Source organism: Anolis sagrei, chromosome Y (genome assembly GCF_037176765.1).
Source record: "Anolis sagrei isolate rAnoSag1 chromosome Y, rAnoSag1.mat, whole genome shotgun sequence".
Classification (NCBI taxonomy): domain Eukaryota; kingdom Metazoa; phylum Chordata; class Lepidosauria; order Squamata; family Dactyloidae; genus Anolis; species Anolis sagrei.
The window spans coordinates 77,522,432-77,545,218 of record NC_090035.1 but is presented as its reverse complement, the minus strand read 5'-3'; the positions used below and the strand labels follow the sequence as shown (position 1 = coordinate 77,545,218).

At 46.0% G+C, this 22,787-nt stretch overlaps 1 protein-coding gene across 1 annotated transcript in view; it reads right to left on the bottom strand.

Moving 5' to 3' along the window:
- The window catches only part of LOC137095513 (neuronal PAS domain-containing protein 3-like), a 92,073-nt gene that overhangs the window by 30,607 nt on the left and 38,679 nt on the right, over nt 1-22,787 (bottom strand). Inside the window, exon 4 of the mRNA XM_067462267.1 lies at nt 7,321-7,410. Coding sequence (XP_067318368.1) covers nt 7,321-7,410 — 90 coding nt within the window. The remainder of the gene's footprint in view (nt 1-7,320; nt 7,411-22,787) is intronic.

Below are 22,787 nucleotides of genomic sequence, written 5' to 3'. Positions count from 1 at the left end.
AGGGTTGAAGTTTTTGTACAGGGGAAGCTTGCACACATCCTATACATATGCTTACCTTGCTGAGACTAACTAAAAATGGCTCCCTTCCCTTCCCAATTGCCCTGAGCAAGGGGCGGAACCAAAACTTAATGATGGACAGGTGACTTGCCCTATGACTGCAACCAAAGAAGCCACCTATCTGCAGAGTCCCTGAAACCTAGGACTGCAAGCAAACATTTAATACAAAGCAAATAAAGTTGGAGCTCCTGGTACAGTTGTATGAGAACAACTACATCGGCTACTGCTGCAAGTAATGACAGTGTGAATAAATTGCTAATATTTGCTTGAGATAGTGCTTGTGATTTTTTGCATCTCATAGACTTAGCATGGGAATTGGGTTAACCAGTTAAAATTCATGAGTAAACCAGGTTTTAAAAAAAAAATCTGAAACATTTTGGGGGGGGGGGTTGAACCCCTAACCCCCCCCCCCTCGCTACAGGCCTGGGAGTTGGGGTCCAAAACACCTGGAAGGAGGGCCAAAGTTGGCCCAGGCCTGCATTAAAGGACACAGAATAGTCTGGGAAGGAAGAGGTTGCCTTGCTGGCAAATGGGATGGAGAGTCACCTTCCTCCGCAGACAGACAGACAGACAGACACGCATTCCCTTCGTCTTTTTTGCACCGGTCCCCTCCCTCTCTTCCTCCGATGATGACGATGCCCCGCGGCAAGGTCTCTTCCATCACGATTTAATGCCGTATCAAAGGCTGCCTTCTCCTTGCCTCAGGTTTGCTCCGGGTCTCGAATCGTTGTTTTTTTTTTCTTTTTCTCATTCTTCTCTTTTTTTTGCACCAGAGAAAAGGTTGAAAGTGCCCCGGTTTGTCAATGGGGGCCCCGGGGAGCAGAAACCCTGCTTGAAAAGGAGGAGAGCGTCCGTCCCCCCAATCCTTCCTCCCCATCCTTTCCAATGTTAATTATTTATTTATTTATTTATCGTGTCATCAGCAACCATACCATTGTGTTACAATTCTAACAGAACAAAACAAACACACAGATTGAAAACAAAAAGAAAAAATAACACACAGATTTTGCAAACATGGTAGTTGGTTAAATGTCCTTTGAGCAGTATCTGGCCCCTTGGAGTGCCTCTGGTGTTGCCGCAAGGAGGTCCTCCCTTGTGCATGTGGCAGGGCTCAGGTTGCATTGCAGCAGGTGGTCAGTGGTTTGCTCTTCTCCACACTCGCATGCCGAGGATTCCACTTTATAGCCCCGTTTCTGAAGGTTGGCTCTGCATCTCGTGGTGCCAGAGCGCAGTCTGTTCAGCGCCTTCCAAGTCGTCCAGTCTTCTGTGTGCCCAGGAGGGAGTCTCTCATCTGGTATCACCCATGGATTGAGGTGCTGGGTTTGGGCCTGCCACTTTTGGACTCTCGCTTGCTGGGGTGTTCCAGCGAGTGTCTCTGTAGATCTAAGAAAACTATGTCTTGATTTAAGTCGTTGACGTGCTGGCTGATACCCAAACAAGGGATGGGCTGGAGATGTCTCTGCCTTGGTCCTTTCACTATTGGCTGCCACTTCCCGGCAGATGTCAGGTGGTGCAATACCGGCTAAGCAGTGCAATTTCTCCAGTGGTGTAGGACGCAGACACCCTGTGATAATGCGGCATGTCTCATTAAAAGCCACATCCACTGTTTTAGCGTGGTGAGATGTGTTCCACACTGGGCATGCATACTCAGCAGCAGAATAGCATAGCGCAAGGGCAGATGTCTTCACTGTATCTGGTTGTGATCCCCAGGTTGTGCCAGTCAGCTTTTGTATGATGTTGTTTCTAGCGCCCACTTTTTGCTTGATGTTCAGGCAGTGCTTCTTGTAGGTCAGAGCACGGTCCAGAGTGACTCCTAGGTATTTGGGTGCGCTGCAATGCTCCAGTGGGATTTCTTCCCAGGTAATAATCCTCAGAGCTCGGGATGCTTGTCTGTTCTTAAGGTGAAAGGCACATGTCTAAAATGGATTAGGGATCAGCTGGTTTTCCCTGTAATAGGCAGTAAGAGCACCTAGAGCTTCGGAGAGCTTCTTTTCAACCATCTCAAAGCTCCCTGCTTGAGCGGTAATGGTAATAATAATGTAACATACACCTTTAAAATAATATTTTATTATTGCTTTTAAAAAATTCCTAAAAATCAATAGATGAACAAAACTTTCTGAAACTTTGCAGGATGGATGCCCTGCTTGTGTTGTCTCGTTGTGCAGAAATGCAAGGAGATACCGCTTGTGATTTCCTTTTAATTTTTTGTAAAAACATTAAGAAATTCCTAAAAATCACAAGATGATGACGATAATAATAATAATAATTAAACAGTTGCACAAGTGAGTATAATAATAAAATAATAATAATAATATAGTAATAATCATATAATAAAATAGGAACCCCCGGAGGTGCATTGGGTTAAAGCCTTGTGCCGGCAGGACTGAAAACCGGCAGGTCGGAGGTTTGAATCCGGGGGGAGAGTGGATGAGCTCCCTCTGTCAGCTCCAGCTCCCCATTATTTATTTATTTACTTATTTACTTACTTCATTTATATTCCACTTTTCTCAGCCCTTGGGCGACTCAAAGCGATTAACAATAGCAAAATTCAATGCTCAACATCATAAAAAGACTTAAACAACAGTTAAAAACAATGATATAATAAACAATCAATTAAACAGGGACATGAGAGAAGCCACCCACAAGGATGGCAATACATCAAAACACCTGGGCATCCCCTGGGCAACTCATTACAGACAGCCAATTCTCTCACACCAGAAGCGATTTGCAGTTTCTCAAGTCACTGTGGCGCCAGGGGCTCATGTGTGTATGTGAGTGTATATATATGTCTGTGTATATGTGTGTGTATATATGTGTGTGTATGTGGGTGTATAAATGGCCGCTATGACTGCATGGAGCACCATTACCTTCCCGCCGGAGCGGTACCTATTGATCTACTCTCATTTGCATGTTTTCAAACTGCTAGGTTGGCAGAAGCTGGGGCTAACAGTGGGAGCTCACCCCGCTCCCCGGATTCAAACCTGTGACCTTTCGATCAGCAACTTCAGCAACTCAGTGGTTTAACCCACTGCGTCATCGGGGCTCCATGTGTGTGTGTGTATAAATATATGTATAAATATATGACCATTTCCGCTCCCTTGGCAGCCACCTCTCCACCAAAGTCAACATTGACACTGAAATACAACACCGCCTGAGCTCTGCGAGTGCAGCATTTTTCCGAGTGAAGCAGAGAGTGTTTGAGGACCGGGACATCCGTAGGGAAACAAGGTGCTTGTTTATAGAGCTATTGTCCTCCCAACCCTGCTATACGCCTGTGAGACGTGGGCTGTCTACAGACGTCACATGCAACTCCTGGAACGATTCCATCAGCGTTGCCTCTGGAAAATCCTGCAAATCTCTTGGGAAGACAGGCGGACAAATGTCAGCGTGCTGGAAAAAGCAAAGACCGCCAGCATTGAAGCAATGGTCCTCCTCCATCAACTCCGCTGGACAGCCACGTTGTCCGGATGCCCGACCATGTCTCCCAAAGCAGTTGCTCTATTCCGAACTCAAGAACGGAAAACGGAATGTTGGTGGGCAGGAAAAGAGATGGAAAGATGGGCTCAAAGCCAACCTTAAAAACTCTGGCATAGACACTGAGAACTGGGAAGCCCTGGCGCTTGAGCGCTCCAGCTGGAGGTCAGCTGTGACCAGCAATGCTGCAGAATTTGAAGAGGCATGAATGGAGGGAGAAGCGTGCCAAGAGGAAGGCGCATCAAGCCAGCCCCGACTGAGACCGCCTCCCACCTGGAAACCAATGCCTAACTAACAATATATGTCAATCATATACACATTTAATCTAATCTATATAAATAAAAATGCAATATTAGTTTGTGAGATTAACATAATTCAAAAACCACTGGACGAATTGAAACCAAATTTGGACACAAGACATCGATCAGGCCAACAAGTGACCATCACTCAAAAAAAAAAAAAAAACACTGTAAAACACAGTAGAAGGGACTTTAAAAGCCAAAAAATAAAAAATACATTACAATACATACAGGAAGGAAGGAAAGAAGGAAGGAAGGAAGGAAGAAGAGAAAGAGGAAGCAAAAGAAAAGGGGGGAAGGAAGGGAAGAGGAAGAGAAGGAAGGAAGGAAGGAGAGAAGAAAAGAAAAAAAGGGAAGGGAGGAAGGAAAGAGTGAAGGAAGGAACGAGGGAGAGAAAGAGGAAGTGAAAGAAAAGGGGGAAGGAAAGGAAGAAAAGGAAGGAAGGAGAGAAGGAAAGAAAAAAGGGAAGGAAAGAAGAAGGGAAGGAAAGAGAGAAAGAGGAGGAAGGGAAAGAAAAGGGGGGAAGGAAGGGAAGAGGAAGAGAAGGAAGGAAGGAGAGGAAAAAAAGGAAAGGAAAGAGGGAAGGAAGGAAGGAGAGAAAGAGGAAGGGGGAAAAAAGGGGGGAAAGAAATGGAAGAGAAGGAAGGAAGGAGAGAAGGAAAGAAAAAAAGGGAGGGAGGGAAGGAAAGAGGGAGGGAAGATTGGCCACAGCAACGTATGGCGGGTACAGCTAGTAATATTTAAAAAGCAACCCCTCCCTTCTTTAATGCTTGGCATTGCAAAGGTAAAGTGTCTTTTCCTCTAAAGCCTGGCACGGGAAGAGTTGAGCATCCCTTCCTTTTTGTTAGAGTAAGGAAGAAAGATGCCGGACCCTTTCCATGCTAGGAATTAGGAGATCTCCGACCATTTCCATGCTAAACATCCAAAAAGGATGCGCCTCCTTTGGCTCACTCCTCTCTTCCTCTCCAACCAATCGATCATGGCTTGGAAGAGCCTCCGATCATCAATTATCGGTGCAATCGCTTCCTGTGTAGCCAGATAATTGCTATGATTAATTATTCATGCAGCAAAGGCTGGCGATGAGGTGAAAATGAACAGCCAAACAGACCTAAGACCAGACAGGTGAAGAAGGGAAGATGCATTTGGAGGCAAAGATATGCCAGGTACATCATCATCATCATCATCATCATGTTTATTTATACTCGCTTTTTCCCTCCACAAGGCTAGATGACCATCTGTCGGGAGGGCTTTGATGGTGTCTTCCTGCCTGGCAGAATGAAGTTGGATTAGATAACCTTTGGGGATCCCTTACAAATCTAGTGGAGTCCAATGGGTTCTTCTTTTCTGGAGGTTTTTTAACAGAGGCTGGATGGCCATCTGTTGGGAGGGCTTTGATTGTGACTTTCTGCCTGGCAGAATGAGGTTGAATTAGATGACCTTTGAGAATCACTTCCAAATCTAGAGGAATATAGTCTGCCTTGGAGTCCAATGGGTTCTTCTTTTTCTGGGGGTTTTTTAAACAGAGGCTGGATGGCCATCTGTCAGGAGGGCTTTGATTGTGTCTTTCTGCCTGGCAGAATGAGGTTGGATTAGATGACTGCCAAATCTAGTGGAATGTAGTCTGCCTTGGAGTCCAATGGGTTCTTCTTTTCTGGAAGCTTTTAAACATAGGCTGGATGGCCATCTGTCGGGAGGGCTTTGATTGTGACCTCTCTCAATCATATCTATCTATCTATCTATCTATCTATCTATCCTTCTCTCTCTCTCTCAATCATATCTATCTTTCTATCTATCTATTCCCTCTCAATCATATCTATTTTTCTATTCTCTCTCTCAACCATATTTATCTAACCTCTCTCTCAATAATATCTACAGTATCTATCTATCTATCTATTCTCTCTCTTTCAATCATTATCAATTATTCTCTCTCTTTCAATCATATCTATCTATCCAGTCTCTCTCTCGATAATATCCATCCATCCATATCTCCATCTATTCTCTCTTTCAGTCATATCAATCTATCTATTCTCTCTCTTTCAATCATATCTACCTATCTATTCTCTCTCAACCCTATCTATCTATCTATCTATCTATCTAATCTCTCTCAACATATATCAGTTCGCTCTCTCAATCATATTTATATATTCTCTCTTTTTCAATCATATCAATCAATCAATCAATCTATTCTCTCTTTTAATCATAGCTATCTATCTATCTATCTATCTATCTATCTATTATTTCTCTCAACCATATCTATCTATTCTCTCCCTATCAAATCTATCTATCTGTTATCTCTCTCAACCATATCTATCTATTTATCTATCTATTCTCAATCATTATCTATCTATCTATCTATCTATCTATCTATCTATCTATCCGGTCTCTCTCTCGATAATATCCATCCATCTATATATCTATTCTCTCTTTCAGTCATATCAATCTATTTTCTCTCTTTCAATCATATCTACCTGTCTATTTATTCCCTCTCAATCCTATCTATCTATCTATCTATCTATCTATCTATCTATCCATCTACTCTCAATATATATCTGTTCTCTCTCTCAATCCTATCTATTTATATATTCTCTCTTTCAATCATGTCTGTCTATCTATCTATCTATCTATCTATCTATTTTTTCTCTATATATACCCGGTCTCTCTCTCAAACCTATCTATTCATATATTCTCTCTCTTTCAATCATATCAATCGATCAATCAATCAATTCTTTCTCTTTCAATCCTATCTATCTATCTATCTATCTATCTATCTATTCTCTCCCAATCAAATCTTTCTATCTATTCTATTCTCTCTCTCAACCATATCTATCTATCTATCTATCTATCTATCTATCTATCTATCTATCTATTCTCTCTCTCTATAAATCCGTTCTCTCTCTCAATCAGATCTATTTATATATTCTCTCTCTTTTTCAATCATATCAATCAACTAATCAATCTATTCTCTCTCTTTCAATCATATCTATCTATCTATCTATCTATCTATCTATCCATCATCTATCTCTTAATCGTATCTATTTATCCTCTCTCTTTCAACCATATCTATCTATCTATCTATCTATCTATCTATCTATCTATCTATGTATCGATTATTCTCTCTCTCTCTCTCTCTCAATCATAAGAGCTATGCAGTCCAAACCTTTGCCATGTGGGAAAACACAACCAAAGCCCTCCTGACAGATGGCCATCCCCATCCACCCCTAATTGCCCTCATCAAGATGCAGGTCCTCAAGTGTGTCTTATTATCTCTCCCCTCCCCTCTCTTTTCTCGACGGCACGTCTTCCGCCTCGGAACCGCCGCAGACGATCTCCTTGCCGATTCTCGGCACAACCCGACCGTCCGCATGACTCATGCGCTGCACATCTGGCCCTATAGAGTGGGGCCTCTCTTTTTTTGGTTAATACATTGCATTTCCAACCTCTGCGCATGCATTATTCAGGTTTTAGTACACAGCTCACACACGGCTCCTACCTGCGAGAGCCCCAGGTAAATAGACACCGTCTCCGAGATGTAAAGGAATTTTCCCTCTTGGTTCAACACAAACACAAAGCCGTCCAGGGACTGCGGAGAGAAAGAAAGAAAGAAAGAAAAGAGACAAGAACGTGAGATAGATATCTGTATCTCTCTCTCTATATATATATGCACAGTACAACCTTCCGTATCCACAGGACTTGATATACAGGTCTTCACTTATCCACTGTTCCAGTGACTCAGTTTGGGTATTCCTATACAAGCTATTTATGTATTATTATAACTTGCTTTTTATTTTTTATTACATTATTAGAGAAAGAGAGAGAATACAAAAATATATAATAATAAATTATAAGTTTATTTTTTATTATAATGTAATATATAATACGTTATAATAGTATTTTATTACCTATAATCAATTATAATAATTTATTTTATTATAATATATATATACAATCAATTATGTTTATTATTTTTATTTTATATACAACATTATAATCGTTTATTAGTTTATAGTTTATTATTATAATAGTTTTATGATATACTAACATGGGGACCAGGCACTGCCCGGGTTTTTTGAGAAAGGAATTGTGTGTCAAGGTCGGTCTTTATCAGTTATTTATATGGCTCGCAGTGGTCTCAGGAAGTTAGGCAAGGTACTGCAAGTCCCATCAGCTGTGGTCCATCCTCCTCCAAACTGCACCGGGATGGAGACTGGGTCATGGGGGCTCTGTGTGCCAAGTTTGGTCTTGATCGGTCATTAGATGAGGGTTGCAGCAGTCTTGGGAAGTGAGTGGAGGTATCTGAAGTCCCATCATTCATGGTATGTCCTCCTCGAAAGTGCACCAGGATGTAGAGTGGGCCATGGGGGCTCTGTGTGCCAAGTTTGGTCTTGATCAGGCATTGGCGACGGTCTCAGTGGTCTCAGGAAGTGAGTGGAGTTACTGCAAGTCCCATCATCCATCTCCAAATTCTTGCAAACCGCACCAAGATGTAGAGTGGGTCATGCAGGCTCTCTGTGTGAATTGTGGTCCTGATCCATCATTGCTGGCAGTTGTAATGGTCTCAGGAAGAAAGTGCAGGTATTGCAAGTCCCATCGTCCATGGTGCATCCTCCTCCAAACCGCACCAGGACGTAGAGTGTGTCATGGAGACTCAGTGTGCCAAGTTTGGTCTTTATCGGTAATTAGATGAGGGTTGCAGTGGTCTCAGGAATTGAGGAAAGGTACTGCAAGTCCCATAATCCATGGTCCATCCCCGGCCAAACCACACCATGATGTAGAGTGGGTCATGGGGGCTCTGCGTGCCAAGTTTGGTCTTGATCATTCATTGGATGAGGGTCACAGCAGTCTCAGAAAGTGAGAGATGGTACTGCAAGTCCCATCATCCATGGTCCATCCTCCTCCAAACTGCAGTAGGATGTAGAGTGGGTCTTGCAGGCTCTGTGTGCCAAGTCTGGTCTGTATTGGTAATTTTCTGACACGGCCTCAGGCCTTTTCCCCTCTTTGTCACCTCAGAGTCTTGCAATTTTCAGGCTGGCCAATCAGAGACCATATGCAAATTGTACCTCAGTGGCAACCAATCAGAAAGCTGCCACAAACACCCCTGCCCTATGTCTGCTGCACTTCCTCCGCATACAAACAATGACTTTTATTATATACATAGATATAACACACAGATATATACAAATTATAATATACTAGCTGTGCCCTGCCACGCGTTGCTGTGGCCTATAGTAAAACTTATCAAAGTTGAGGTAGATATCTGGACTATTATGTGTGTGCAGCGGCAGGGGGAATGATGGAGCCTGGGGTTGCGTGTGCGTGTGCGGCGGCGGGGGGAGTGGGGTTGCGTGTGTGTGTGCGGCGGCGGGGGGAGTGATGGAGCGTGGGGTTGTGTGTGTGTGTGCGGCGGCGAGGGAGTGATGGAGCGTGGGGTTGCGTGTGTGTGTGCGGTGGTGGGGGGAGTGATGGAGCATGGTGTTGCGTGTGTGTGTGCAGCGGCGGGGGGAGTGGGGTTGCGTGTGTGTGGCGGCGGAGGGAGTGATGGAGCGTGGGGTTGCGTGTGTGTGTGCGGCGGCAGGGGGAGTGATGGAGCGTGGGGTTGCGTGTGTGTGTGCGGCGGTGGGGGGAGTGAGGTTGCGTGTGTGTGGCGGCGGAGGGAGTGATGGAGCGTGGGGTTGCGTGTGTGTGTGCGGCGGGGGGAGTGATGGAGCGTGGGGCTGCGTGTGTGTGTGGCGGCGGGGGGAGTGATGGAGCGTGGGGTTGCGTGTGTGTGTGCGGTGGTGGGGGGAGTGATGGAGCGTGGGGTTGTGTGTGTGCATGTGGCAGGGTGTGTGTGTGTGCGGGAAGCGGCGCGGCGGGGCTTGGAGTGGGCATGGCTTCTGCAGAGGGAACGTTGGCCGGAAGGCTGTGTGCACGCGCCAGGGAACTTGCGGCTGGGCACCAATGCGCATGCTCAGTTGTTTTGCCGTTTTGTGAGTGTATTGTTGTGTTGTTTTTCATTTTGAGTAGATATGTTTGTACCTTGTGGGTTGTGTTATGGGCACAGGAATTTTAGTTAAGTTTCGTTGGGGGATTTTTGAGTTTTGTTGTTTTGCCGTTTTGTGAGTGTGTTGTTGTGTTGTTTTTCATTTTGAGTAGATATGTTTATACCTTGTGGGTTGTGTTATGGGTACGGGGATTTTGGTTAAGTTTCGTTGGGGGATTTTTGAGTTTTGTTGTTTTGCCGTTTTGTGAGTGTGTTGCTGTGTTGTTTTTCATTTTGAGTAGATATGTTTGTACCTTGTGGGTTGTGTTATGGGCACGGGGATTTTAGTTAAGTTTCGTTGGGGGATTTTTGAGTGTTGTTGTTTTGCCGTTTTGTGAGTGTGTTGTTGTATTGTTTTTCATTTTGAGTAGATATGTTTGTACCTTGTGGGTTGTGTTATGGGCATGGGAATTTTGGTTAAGTTTCGTTGGGGGGTTGTGGAGTTTTGCTGTCCGGTTGAACCAACCTAACAGATTTATATATATATATATATTCTATTCTATTTTCTATTCTATTTTCTATACACATTATACAAGTGAAAAAGTTGCAAAACTACCATAGCAGTATATACCATAGCGTCGAACTGCATTAACTCTGCAGTGCAGAATGCACCTTTGGGTCCCGGCAAGTGCCTTGAAGCAGCTGCTTGCAAATATGGGGGAAATCTATCTATCTGGAAATCCTTTTGGAAACAAAAGCAGAAGAATCTCTTTTAAGACTTTAGGATGACGATCAACTGAAGAAGGGGAAGATTGCAATGAATTGGACGCTTGCAAACGGTGAGCCAATCCGATCCTTTTCCAAGGAGGTAGCAAAAGGCAGGGAGCGCCAATGGCCAAAGCCAACTTCTCAATGGTTTGAGGAAGCCGGAAACCCTTCCCCGGAGAGTCCTTTGAGCCCTGCCATGGCAAAGCTTAAGCGCCGCCAAGAAATGCCCGCTTTTTGGGTTCTTTTCCAGCTTTTGGGAAGTTACAAAACCAAAGGAGTGGGAAGAGAAGGTTCATTATTTGGTGTCATGTCATTGGGGACAGTTTGGATAATATAGATGGGAGAAAGGGGGGATAAAATAATAATAATAATAATAATAATAATAATAATAATAATAATTGGGTTGCTGTGAGTTTTCCAGGCTGTCTGGCCATGTTCCAGAAGCATTCTCTCCTGACGTTTCGCCTGCATCTATGGCAGGCATCCTCAGAGGTTGTGAGGTCAGGTTAAGCCGCTGAGGTGCAGAACTTGCTGACCGAAAGGTTGGCGGTTCGAATCCGGTGAGTGGAGCGAGCTCCTGCTGTTAGGCCCAGCTTCTGCCAACCTAGTGGTTTGAAAACATGGAAATGTGAGTAGATCAATAGGTACAGCTTCTGTGGGAAAATAACGGCGTTCCATGCAGTCATGCAGACCACATGACCTTGGAGGTGTCTACGGACAAATCCGGCCCTTTGGCTTAGGAATGCACATGAGTATCAGGGTACCAGAGTCAGGGGAAGCCTTTACCTTACTAGTAATTAATATTAATTAATTCTGTGGGAAAATAACGGCGTTCCATGCAATCATGCAGACCACATGACCTTGGAGGTGTCTACGGACAAATCCAGCCCTTTGGTTTAGGAATGCACATGAGTACCAGAGTCAGGGGAAGCCTTTACCTTACTAGTAATTAATATTAATTAATTCTGTGGGAAAATAACGGCATTCCATGCAATCATGCAGACCACATGACCTTGGAGGTGTCTACGGACAACTCCGGCTCTTTGGCTTATGAATGGAGATGAGTCCCATGGTCCCAGAGTCAGGGGAAACCTTTACCTTACTATTAATTAATATTAATTATTGTTATTAATTATTAATATTTATTATTATGCTACTATTACTATTATTATTATTTATTATTATTACAGTGGATGAAGCGGATCACAGAGGTCGTCATGGGCAGGAGCAGCCAGAAGGCGTGGAGGCTGCTGAGACGGTTGAGCAATGACCCCTCACAAACTAATACCCATGCCAACATAAAGGCAGATCAGATAGCACACCAACTCTTGAAGAACGGGAAACCCAACTTTGCCACCAAAGTAGGAAAGAAACCAATATCCAAACAATGAAAGACTGGGAACAACAACCTTCATGAATCCTTTACATCTACTGAATTGGACATGGCTCTCAATAAATGTAAAAATGGCAAAGCAGCTGGCCTGGATGATCTACGGATGGAACAAATCAAGAACTTTGGTCCAAAAGCAAGGCTCTGGCTGCTGGAGCTGATGAACAACTGCACTGCATCCTGTCAGATCCCCAAAATCTGGAGGAAAGCAAGAGTCATTGCCATCTTGAAGCCAGGCAAGGACCGTAATGATCCAAAAAGCTATAGACCAATCTCCCTGTTATGCCATCTTTACAAAGTTCTGGAGAGACTTATTTTGAATAGAATTATGGAACAAATAGACCCTGTCTGATTCCACAGCAAGCTGGCTTCAGGAAAGGCAAAAGCTGCACATCGCAAGTGCTGAACTTGACTCAGCACATAGAAGATGGCTTTGAAAGGCAGCAGATCACAGGAGCCGTCTTCATAGACCTGTCAGCAGCCTATGATACCGTGAACCACCTCTGCCTCCTCCTGAGAAAAATGTATAATATCACAAAGGGCGACCACCTCACCCGCCTCATAGGAAACCTGCTACAAAACAGGAGCTTCTTTGTTGAGTTCCAGGGCCAGAGAAGCAGATGGCGGAAACAGAAGAACGGCCTTCCTCAGGGGAGCGTGCTTGCTCCATCCATGTTCAACATCTACACAAATGACCAGCCACTGCCAGAAGGGACAGAGAGCTTCATCTATGCTGATGATCGTGCCATCACCGCTCAAGCAGGGAGCTTTGAGATGACTGAACAGAAGCTCTCCGAAGCTCTAGGTGCTCTTATCACCTATTACAGGGAAAACCAGCTGATCCCTAATGCATCTAAAACACAGACATGTGCTTTTCACCTCAAGAACAGACAAGTATCCAGAGCTCTGAGGATTATTACCTGGGAAGGAATCCCACTGGAGCATTGCAGCGCACCCAAATACTTGGGAGTCACTCTGGACCGTGCTCTGACCTACAAGAAGCACTGCCTGAACGTCAAGCAAAAAGTGGGTGCTAGAAATAATATCATGCGAAAGCTGACTGGCACAACCTGGGGATCACAACCAGACACAATGAAGACATTTGCCCTTGCACTATGCTGCTCTGCTGCTGAGTATGCATGCCCAGTGTGGAACACATCTCACCACGCTAAAACAGTGGACGGGGCTCTTAATGAGACATGCCGCATTATCACGGGGTGTCTGCGCCCTACACCACTGGAGAAATTACACTGCTTAGCCAGTATTGCACCACCTGACATCCGCCAGGAAGTAGCAGCCAATAGTGAAAGGACCAAGGCAGAGACACCTCCAGCTCATCCCTTGTTTGGGTATCAGACAGCACGTCAACGACTTAAATCAAGAAATAGTTTTCAAGACCTACAGAGACACTCGCTGGAACACCTCAGCAAGTGAGAGTCCAAAAGTGGCAGGCTCAAATCCAGAATTTCAATCAAATGAGAGACTCCCCCCTGGGCACACAGAACACTGGGCGACTTGGAAGGCGCTGAACAGACTGCGCTCTGGCACCACGAGATGCAGAGCCAACCTCAAGAAATGGGGCCACAAAGTGGAATCCACGACATGCGAGTGTGGAGAAGAGCAAATTACAGACCACTCACACCTGCTGCAATGCACCCTGAGCCCTGTCCCATGCACAATGGAGGACCTTCTTGCGGCAACACCAGAAGCACTCCAAGGGGCCAGATACTGGTCAAAGGGCATTTAATCAACTACCAAGCTTGCAAACTTTGTGTTTTGTCTGTTTGTTTGTTTTGTTCTGTTAGAAATGTAATACAATGGTATGGTTGCTGATGACACGATAGATAAATAAATAAATCAACTACTAAGCTTGCAAACTTTGTGTTTTGTCTGTTTGTTTGTTTTCTTAAAAATGTAATACAAATGTCTGGTTGTAATTATTATTATTATTATTATTATTATTATTATTATCCTGCAGAATCAAACATGAGATTCTCAACAGTCAGGAAGACTCTTTTGGGAAGTAAAATAGGTGAAAAGCATTGCATGAAAACACCGGAAAGCACCTCATTGTTGGAAAAAGCATTCAGAAAAGAAGGAGGCCACCTTAAAAGAAGAGCCAGCGTTGGGATCTAGACCCACTCTGCTTGCAATCCCTCTACTTTTACTTCTTCTCAGCGGGTCAATTGCTCCACGAAACAAATAAATCAAGCAACTCCTTCCTTCCTTCCTTCCTTCCTTTTGTCCCCATTGGAGCTGCACTGTCAACCATTTAATCGCTGCGCCGATGACCTCCGCGCATCTCATCCCAAAACACTTGGGGTCTTTGGGGTTTTTTTCATTATATAAAAAAAGCAATTTTATCTGTCAGCCGTAATTAACGCGCCCGAAACGTGAAAGCGACTGTCGGCTCCATTCATTTCCTACTATTCCCCCCCTTCTCCTCTTTGGGAAGCAAAGGGTGGGGGGGGGGGGGATGTCGGCAATGTGCAAATATATTCCAATAGTATAAAGGGACAATTGTTATAGCCTGCCTTTATTAATACAGGGAGAAGACACAGGAAGCAAAGAATCAAGGGTTTCCCCCCGTCCACTGCTTCAATGGCCATGGCTATAAAGCAGGCATGGGCAAACTTGGGCCCTCCAAGTGTTTTGGACTTCAACTCCCACATGATGCAATACCCAGGGGCGGCTCATCCATTACGCAAAGTAAGCGGTCGCAGTACACTTTTTTTGCCAGGGGTGCAAAGGCGCCTCTGCAAATGCCCCTCGACCACCACTTGAGGATCATAGAATCATAGAATCAAAGAGTTGGAAGAGACCTCATGGGCCATCCAGTCCAACCCCCTGCCAAGAAGCAGGAATATTGCATTCAAATCACCCCTGACAGATGGCCATCCAGCCTCTGCTTAAAAGCTTCCAAAGAAGGAGCCTCCACCACACCCCGGGGCAGAGAGTTCCACTGCTGAACGGCTCTCACAGTCAGGAAGTTCTTCCTCATGTTCAGATGGAATCTCCTCTCTTGTAGTTTGAAGCCATTGTTCCGTGTCCTAGTCTCCAAGGAAGCAGAAAACAAGCTTGCTCCCTCCTCCCTGTGGCTTCCTCTCACATATTTATACATGGCTATCATATCTCCTCTCAGCCTTCTCTTCTTCAGGCTAAACATGCCCAGCTCCTTAAGCCGCTCCTCATAGGGCTTGTTCTCCAGACCCTTGATCATTTTAGTCGCCCTCCTCTGGACACATTCCAGCTTGTCAATATCTCTCTGTCCCCTTTGGCTCACAACAGCTCTAGCAGTCCGGGGGAAGCCACAGCAACCTATTACGTAAAGAAAGCATTCGCATTATAGTTGATTGTGCCCAGGGGCACTCTTGAGGTGCTCTTGGGGGAAAATAGACCTTGACACATGCGAGTTGTAGTTACTGGGATGTATAGTTCACCTACAATCAAAGAGCATTCTGAACTCCACCAATGATGGAACTGAACCAAATATGGCACACAGTACTCCCACGACAAACAGAAAATATGTATCAATAATTGGTTGGGGGGGGGGGGGCAAAATACTGTTTGCTTACCATTGAAAATTACCTCTGGCAATACCTAACAGGTTGTGTAATGGCTGGGTCATAACCATATGAGGGTTATTGTAAAGGGCTTGCATCAGCCAGTGTCCCTTGCTGATTACCTATATACGAGGGTTGAATGAAAAGTAATGCCTCCACCTTCGTTACTTGGGTTTGGATGGGAATATTTTAATAAATCAAACGCAGAAATAATCCTTAGAATGTGCTCTTTAATGACTGCTATTCACTTTCCCAAATAATCACCAGACAATTGGATACATTTCTGCTGATGATTAATATGGGTTGTTGTAGGTTTTTTCGGGCTATATGGCCATGTTCTAGAGCCAGGGGCAGCTCAGCCATTACGCAAAGTAAGCATTTGCAGTATAGTTGATTTTGCCCACCCCCTCGATGGACTGTCACCTTGTCGTGGTGAGGGGGCTTGCGTGTTCCGATTAACCTGTAGGCACAACAACTGGAGTCGTGCACTCCCAGGAGTGGCTGCGGGGGAGGTCCCAGACCAAGAACAGTCCGAAGACCCAAAGACCTCAACGGCGGAGCAGGCGGAGGATAACATGGCACATGTTACAACGGCTGCGAAGGCGGAAGAAGGCTGCAACAGACTGAGAAGCCACGGTCATTGTGTTAAACTACATCACCAGTGGAACCTCACTCTGTGAAGTCTGTGTGTTGATCAGTTGTGCACTGACCTCCACACATTAAAAAAATCCACGCACAGGCGTCTTCCAAAGAAAATAAAAACCAACCAACCAAAGTCCCATGGCGATCAGCGAGTGGCGACGGGGGCAGGACTGTGAAATCTGGAAGCCCCTAGTCACAGACTGGCACATGGGCGGTGGGTACGGACTCAGTCGTTCTACCTCAAGGTCCGAGGCAGTTGAGTAGTTCGGCAGCTGTATCCACGACTGAGCAGCCCTATTGAGGACCCACTCTGCTCACCCCACATGGGGAGGGGGCTAGAAAAGGTGCCCCAAACATAGTCTGCCTCACTCATCCCTGACTGGACTGCCGCGTCCAGTGGGGTCACCACCCTGCGGCCAAAAAAGAAAAATGAACTTCGGTACGTGGAACGTACGGACTCTGATGGACAACAGTGGCAGTGAACGCCCCGAACGCAGAACTGCCATCATTGCAAGGGAGCTGGGACGCTTCAACATCGACATAGCAGCCCTTCAGGAGACCCGGAGAGCAGGAGAGGGACAGCTGAAGGAAGAAAAAGGAGGCTACACCTTCTTCTGGAAGGGACTGCCCGAAAAAGACCAAAGAATGCACGGAGTTGGCTTCGCCATCAGAAATGATCTGATGAAACATCTGTCCGAAGCACCCACTGGCATCAACGAACGACTCTCCACCCTCCGAATTGATCTTGCCAAAAACCAACGGGCAACCATCATAAGTGCCTATGCACCAACACTAGATGCTGACGAAGACATCAAGGAGAAATTCTACTGTCAGCTGGACACCGTCCTATCGGGGATACCTAAGGGGGACAAAATCATCCTCCTGGGGGACTTCAATGCAAGAGTCGGGCGAGACTTCGACCTGTGGCCAGGGACCATCGGAAAAGACGGGGTTGGAAACAGCAACTCAAATGGCATCCTGCTTCTCACCAAATGTGCGGAGCACAACCTTGTCATCACCAACACGCTCTTCCGCCAGAAAAACAAGTTCAAGACATCATGGAAGCACCCCCGGTCAAAGCATTGGCACCTCTTAGACTATGTAATCACACGTGCCAGAGACCGCCGTGACGTGCTCCTCACAAGAGCCATGATAGGTGCTGACGACTGCTGGACTGACCACAGGCTAATTCGATCCTCGATGGCTATCAAGATCGCCCCCAAGCGCAGACTCCAAGGAAGGAAGACAAGGCGCAAAATGAACACCCAAGCCCTTCAGGAGCCCTCCAGACGAGCCCATCTCCAAACAGCACTCAAGGACCATCTACCCACAGAACACCCCGAAAATGTTGAGGAACATTGGAACAAACTGAAGACCTCCATCATCCAAGCCTGCGAAGAAACTATTGGATACCAAGCCAAGAAACATCAAGACTGGTTTGATGAAAATGACATCGAGATCCAACAGCTAATTGACAAGAAAAGGAAAGCCTTCCAAGCATGGCAGAGAGACATCAACTGTGCTGCTAAGAAAAAGATCTATGCTAGTGCAAAAGCTGAGGTCCAAAGAAGGACAAGAGAACTCAAGAACATCTGGTGGACAAAGAAGGCCGAAGAAATCCAACACCTGGCAGATACCCATAATGCTCAGGGATTCTTCAAAGCCACAAAGGTCATCTATGGACCAAGAAACCATGGCATACAGCCTCTACGCTCATCAGATGGAACCAAACTCCTGAAGGACCAAAACTCAATTGCACTACGTTGGAAAGAACACTACCAAAGCCTCCTGAACCGCAGCTCCAATGTGGCCGACGAGGTCCTCTCACAAATCCCACAACAACAAACCAGGGATGAGCTTGCAGCACTGCCTAGTTTGGAAGAAGTCAGCAATGCCATCAGCCAACAGAAGAATAACAAAGCCAGTGGACCAGATGGGATCCCTGCTGAAATCTTTAAAGAGGGAGGACCTGAGCTAACACACCAACTCCACCAGCTCATAGAAAAAGTGTGGGTGACCGAGAAAATCCCAGCAGATTTCAAGGACGCCACCATCATCACCCTCTTCAAAAAAGGGGAAAGAACAGACTGCGGAAACTATCGAGGTATCTCCCTTCTAACCTCCGCTGGGAAAATCCTCGCAAGAATCCTTGCAAACCGCCTTCTGCCCCTCTCAGAAGACACCCTCCCAGAATCCCAGAACGGCTTCCGCCCTTCCAGAGGAACCGTGGACATGATCTTCACTGCACGACAACTCCAAGAAAAATGCAGGGAACAAAACCAACCTCTGTACATGGCATTCATCGACCTTGCAAAGGCATTTGACACAGTGAATCGCAGCGCTCTCTGGACCATCCTCCACAAAATCGGGTGCCCTAACAAATTTGTGAACATCCTGCGGCTCCTCCATGATGACATGATGGCAACAGTCTTGGACAGCAATGGCTCCCAAAGTGACCCATTTAAGGTGGAATCCGGTGTCAAACAGGGATGTGTTATCGCCCCAACTCTATTCTCCATCTTCATCGCTATGATACTACACCTTGTTGATGGGAAGCTTCCCACCGGAGTGGAAATAATCTATCGGACAGATGGCAAGCTATTCAACCTCAGCAGACTGAAAGCCAAAACCAAGGTTACAACAACATCTGTTATAGAACTCCAGTACGCTGATGACAATGTCGTCTGTGCGCATTCAGAAGAAGATCTACAAGCCACTCTAAACACCTTCGCAGAAGCATATGAGAAGCTCGGCCTGTCACTGAACATTGAGAAAACCAAGGTGCTGTTCCAGCAGTCACAAGCCAATCCCTCTCCAATGCCAGTAATACAGCTTAATGGTGTAACATTAGAAAATGTGGACCATTTCCGCTACCTTGGCAGCCACCTCTCCACCAAAGTCAACATCGACGCCGAAATACAACACCGCCTGAGCTCTGCAAGTGCAGCATTTTCCAGAATGAAGCAAAGAGTGTTTGAGGACCGGGACATCCGTAGGGAGACCAAGGTGCTTGTCTATAAAGCCATTGTCCTCCCAACCCTGCTATATGCCTGTGAGACGTGGACAGTCTACAGACGTCATATGCAACTCCTGGAACGATTCCATCAGCGCTGCCTCCGGAAAATCCTGCAAATCTCCTGGGAAGACAAGCGGACAAACGTCAGTGTGCTGGAAGAAGCAAAGACCACCAGCATTGAAGCGATGGTCCTCCAACATCAACTCCGCTGGGCCGGCCACGTTGTCCGGATGCCTGACCACCGTCTCCCAAAGCAGTTGCTCTACTCCGAACTTAAGAACGGAAAACGGAACGTTGGTGGACAGGAAAAGAGATTTAAAGATGGGCTGAAAGCCAACCTTAAAAACTCTGGCATAGACACCGAGAACTGGGAAGCCCTGGCCCTTGAGCGCTCCAGCTGGAGGACAGCTGTGACCAGCAGTGCTGCAGAATTCGAGGAGGCACGAGTGGAGGGTGAAAGAGAGAAACGTGCCAGGAGGAAGGCGCGTCAAGCCAACCCCGACAGGGAACGCCTTCCACCTGGAAACCAATGCCCTCACTGCGGAAGAAGATGCAGAGCAAGAATAGGGCTCCACAGCCACCTACGGACCCACAGGGAAATCCATAATGGAAGACCATCTTACTCGTCCAACGAGGGATCGCCTAAGTAAGTAAGTAAGTAAGATTTTGCCCAGGGGTGCTCTTGAGGCACTTTGGGGGGGAATGGACCTTGACAAATGCGAGTTGTAGTTACTGGGATGTATAGTTCACCTACAATCAAAGAGCCTTCTGAACTCCACCAATGATGGAATTGAACCAGATATGGCACACAGAACTCCCATGACGAACAGAAAATATATATCAGTGATGGGGGGGGGGGGGGGGGACGGCAAAATACTATTTGCTTACCATTGAAAATTAGCTAGGGCGGCCTCTGTCTAGAGGCATTCTCTCCTGACCTTTCACCTGCATCTATGGCAAGCATCCTCAGAGGTAGTGAGGTCTGTTGGAACTAGGAAAAAGGGTTTATATGTCTGTGGAATGACCAGTGTGTGACAGAGGACTCTTGTCTGCTGGAGCTAGGTGTGAATGTTTCAACTGACCACCTTAATTAGCATTTGATGGCCTGGCAGTGCCTGGGTCAATCTTTTGTTGAAAAGTGATTAGATGTCCCAGATTGTTTCCTCTCTGTTGTTTTGCTGTTGTAATTTTAGAGTTTTTTTTAATACTGGTAGCCAGATTTTGTTCATTTTCATGGTTTCCTCCTTCCTGTTGAAATTGTCCACATGCTTGTGGATTTCAATGGCTTCACTGTGTAGTCTAACATGGTGGTTGTTGGTGTGGTCCAGCATTTCTGTGTTCTCAAATAATATGCTGTGTCCAGGTTGGTTCCTCTGGTGCTCTGCTATGGCGGACTTCTCTGGTTGAAGTAGTCTGCAGTGCCTTTCATGTTCCTTGCTTCGTCTTTCGGCAATGCTGCTGCATTTGGTGGTCCCTATGTATACTTGTCCACAGCTGCATGGAATATGGTAGACTCCTGCAGAAGTGAGAGGATCCCTCTTGTCCTTTGCTGAATGTAGCAGTTGTTGGATTTTCTTGGCGGGTATATAAACCCTTTTTCCTAGTTCCAACAGACCTCACTACCTCTGAGGATGCTTGCCATAGATGCAGGCGAAACGTCAGGAGAGAATACCTGCCACATACCTGTATTGCCATCTGTTGAGGAGTTACGAAGGTGGAGGCATTACTTTTCACTTTAACAACACAACCATTCAATGCTAAGGCTTCCAGCCAAAATGGAACTGTAGAGGAGAGTCTACCGAACAAGCCAGTACCTGTCGCATACCAGTACTGCCATCTGTTGAGGAGTTACGAAGGTGGAGGCAGTACTTTTCATTCAACCCTCATATATAAGGAGGATGAAAGAATCCAGCTCTCCCTCTCCTACGTGACTCAATGTGAGTATCTGTCTATGTTGTATGTGACTATCTGATGACTCCAGCTGTAAGGAATTGTGGGAGTTGAAGTCCAAAACACCTGGAGGGCCCAACTTTGCCTATGTCTGTTCTGTATCCTCATTCAGAAAGGGATAAGACAGGAAGAACTCTGGACCGTGTTTGCACTGAAGCAAAGTCTTGCAAACTTTCTTTGCGACGTTGAAAAGGGTCAGCTGAGTTTCCTCGCAAAGGCTGAGTGCTAACCATCTGTTGACTCCGGTTCAACATTGCCCCCCTAAATGTGATTGATTCCAAATCAAGCCGAATTAGGCCCCACGACAGCCGGCTCAGGGGTAGCCAAGACCCTCACCGAATGCAGAAATCTGTTTTGGAAAGGAAGTAGTCGCACCTGGATAAGGGACCAAACGACATTAGCTTTAATGCAATTGCTCCACAGCCCTGGCCTCTGCACATCTGCGGCAAAATTGGGTTCCCTTTGAGCCGCTGGATGCAGAGCAAAGCTATTTCCAAAGAGGAATAGGTCTTCTTGCCATAAGCAAAAGGCAGGAAGTGATGTCTAGTGGTCTATTTACTTATCATGTAAGGGGCAACCAGACAATTGTATTACATTTCTAACAGAACAAAACAAACAAACAGACAAAACACAAAATTTGTGAGTTTGGTAGTTGATTAAATGTCCTTTGACCAGTATCTGGCCCCTTGGAGTGCCTCTGGTGTTGCCGCAAGGAGGTCCTCCATTGTGCATGTGGCAGGGCTCAGGTTGCATTGCAGCAGGTGTTCAGTGGTTTGCTCTTCTCCACACTCGCATGTCGTGGATTCCACTTTGTGGCCCCATTTCTTGAGGTTGGCTCTGCATCTCGTGGTGCCAGAGCACAGTCTGTTCAGCGCCTTCCAAGTCGCCCAGTGTTCTGTGTGCCCAGGGGGGAGTCTCTCATTTGGTATCAGCATTGGTTGAGGTTCTGGGTTTGAGCCTGCCACTTTTGGACTCTCACTTGCTGAGGTGTTCCAGCGAGTGTCTCTGTAGATCTTAGGAAACTATTTCTTGATTTAAGTCGTTGACGTGCTGGCTGATACCCAAACAGGGGATGGGCCGGAGATGTCTCTGCCTTGGTCCTTTCACTACTGGCTGCTACTTCCCGGCAGATGTCAGGTGGTGCAATACCAGCTAGACAGTGTAATTTCTCCAGTGGTGTAGGGCGCAGACACCCCGTGATAATGAAGCATGTCTCATTAAGAGCTACATCTGTTTTAGCGTGGTGAGATGTGCTCCACACTGGGCATGCGTACTCAGCAGCAGAGTAGCACAGCGCAAGGGCAGATGTCTTCACTGTATCTGGTTATGATCCCCAGGTTGTGCCAGTCAGTTTTTGTATGATATTGTTTCTAGCACCCACTTTTTGCTTGATGATCAGGCAGTGCTTCTTGTAGGTCAGAGCACGGTCCAGAGTGACTCCCAGGTATTTGGATGTGTTGCAATGCTCCCGTGGGATTCCTTCCCAGGTAATCCTCAGAGCTCGGGATGCTTGTCTGTTCTTAAGATGAAAAGCACATGTCTATGTTTTCGACGGATTAGGGATCAGCTGGTTTTCCCTGTAATAGACAGTAAGGGTACCTAGAGTTTCGGAGAGCTTCTGTTCAAACATCTCAAAGCTCCCTGTTTGAGTAGTAATGGCATGATCATC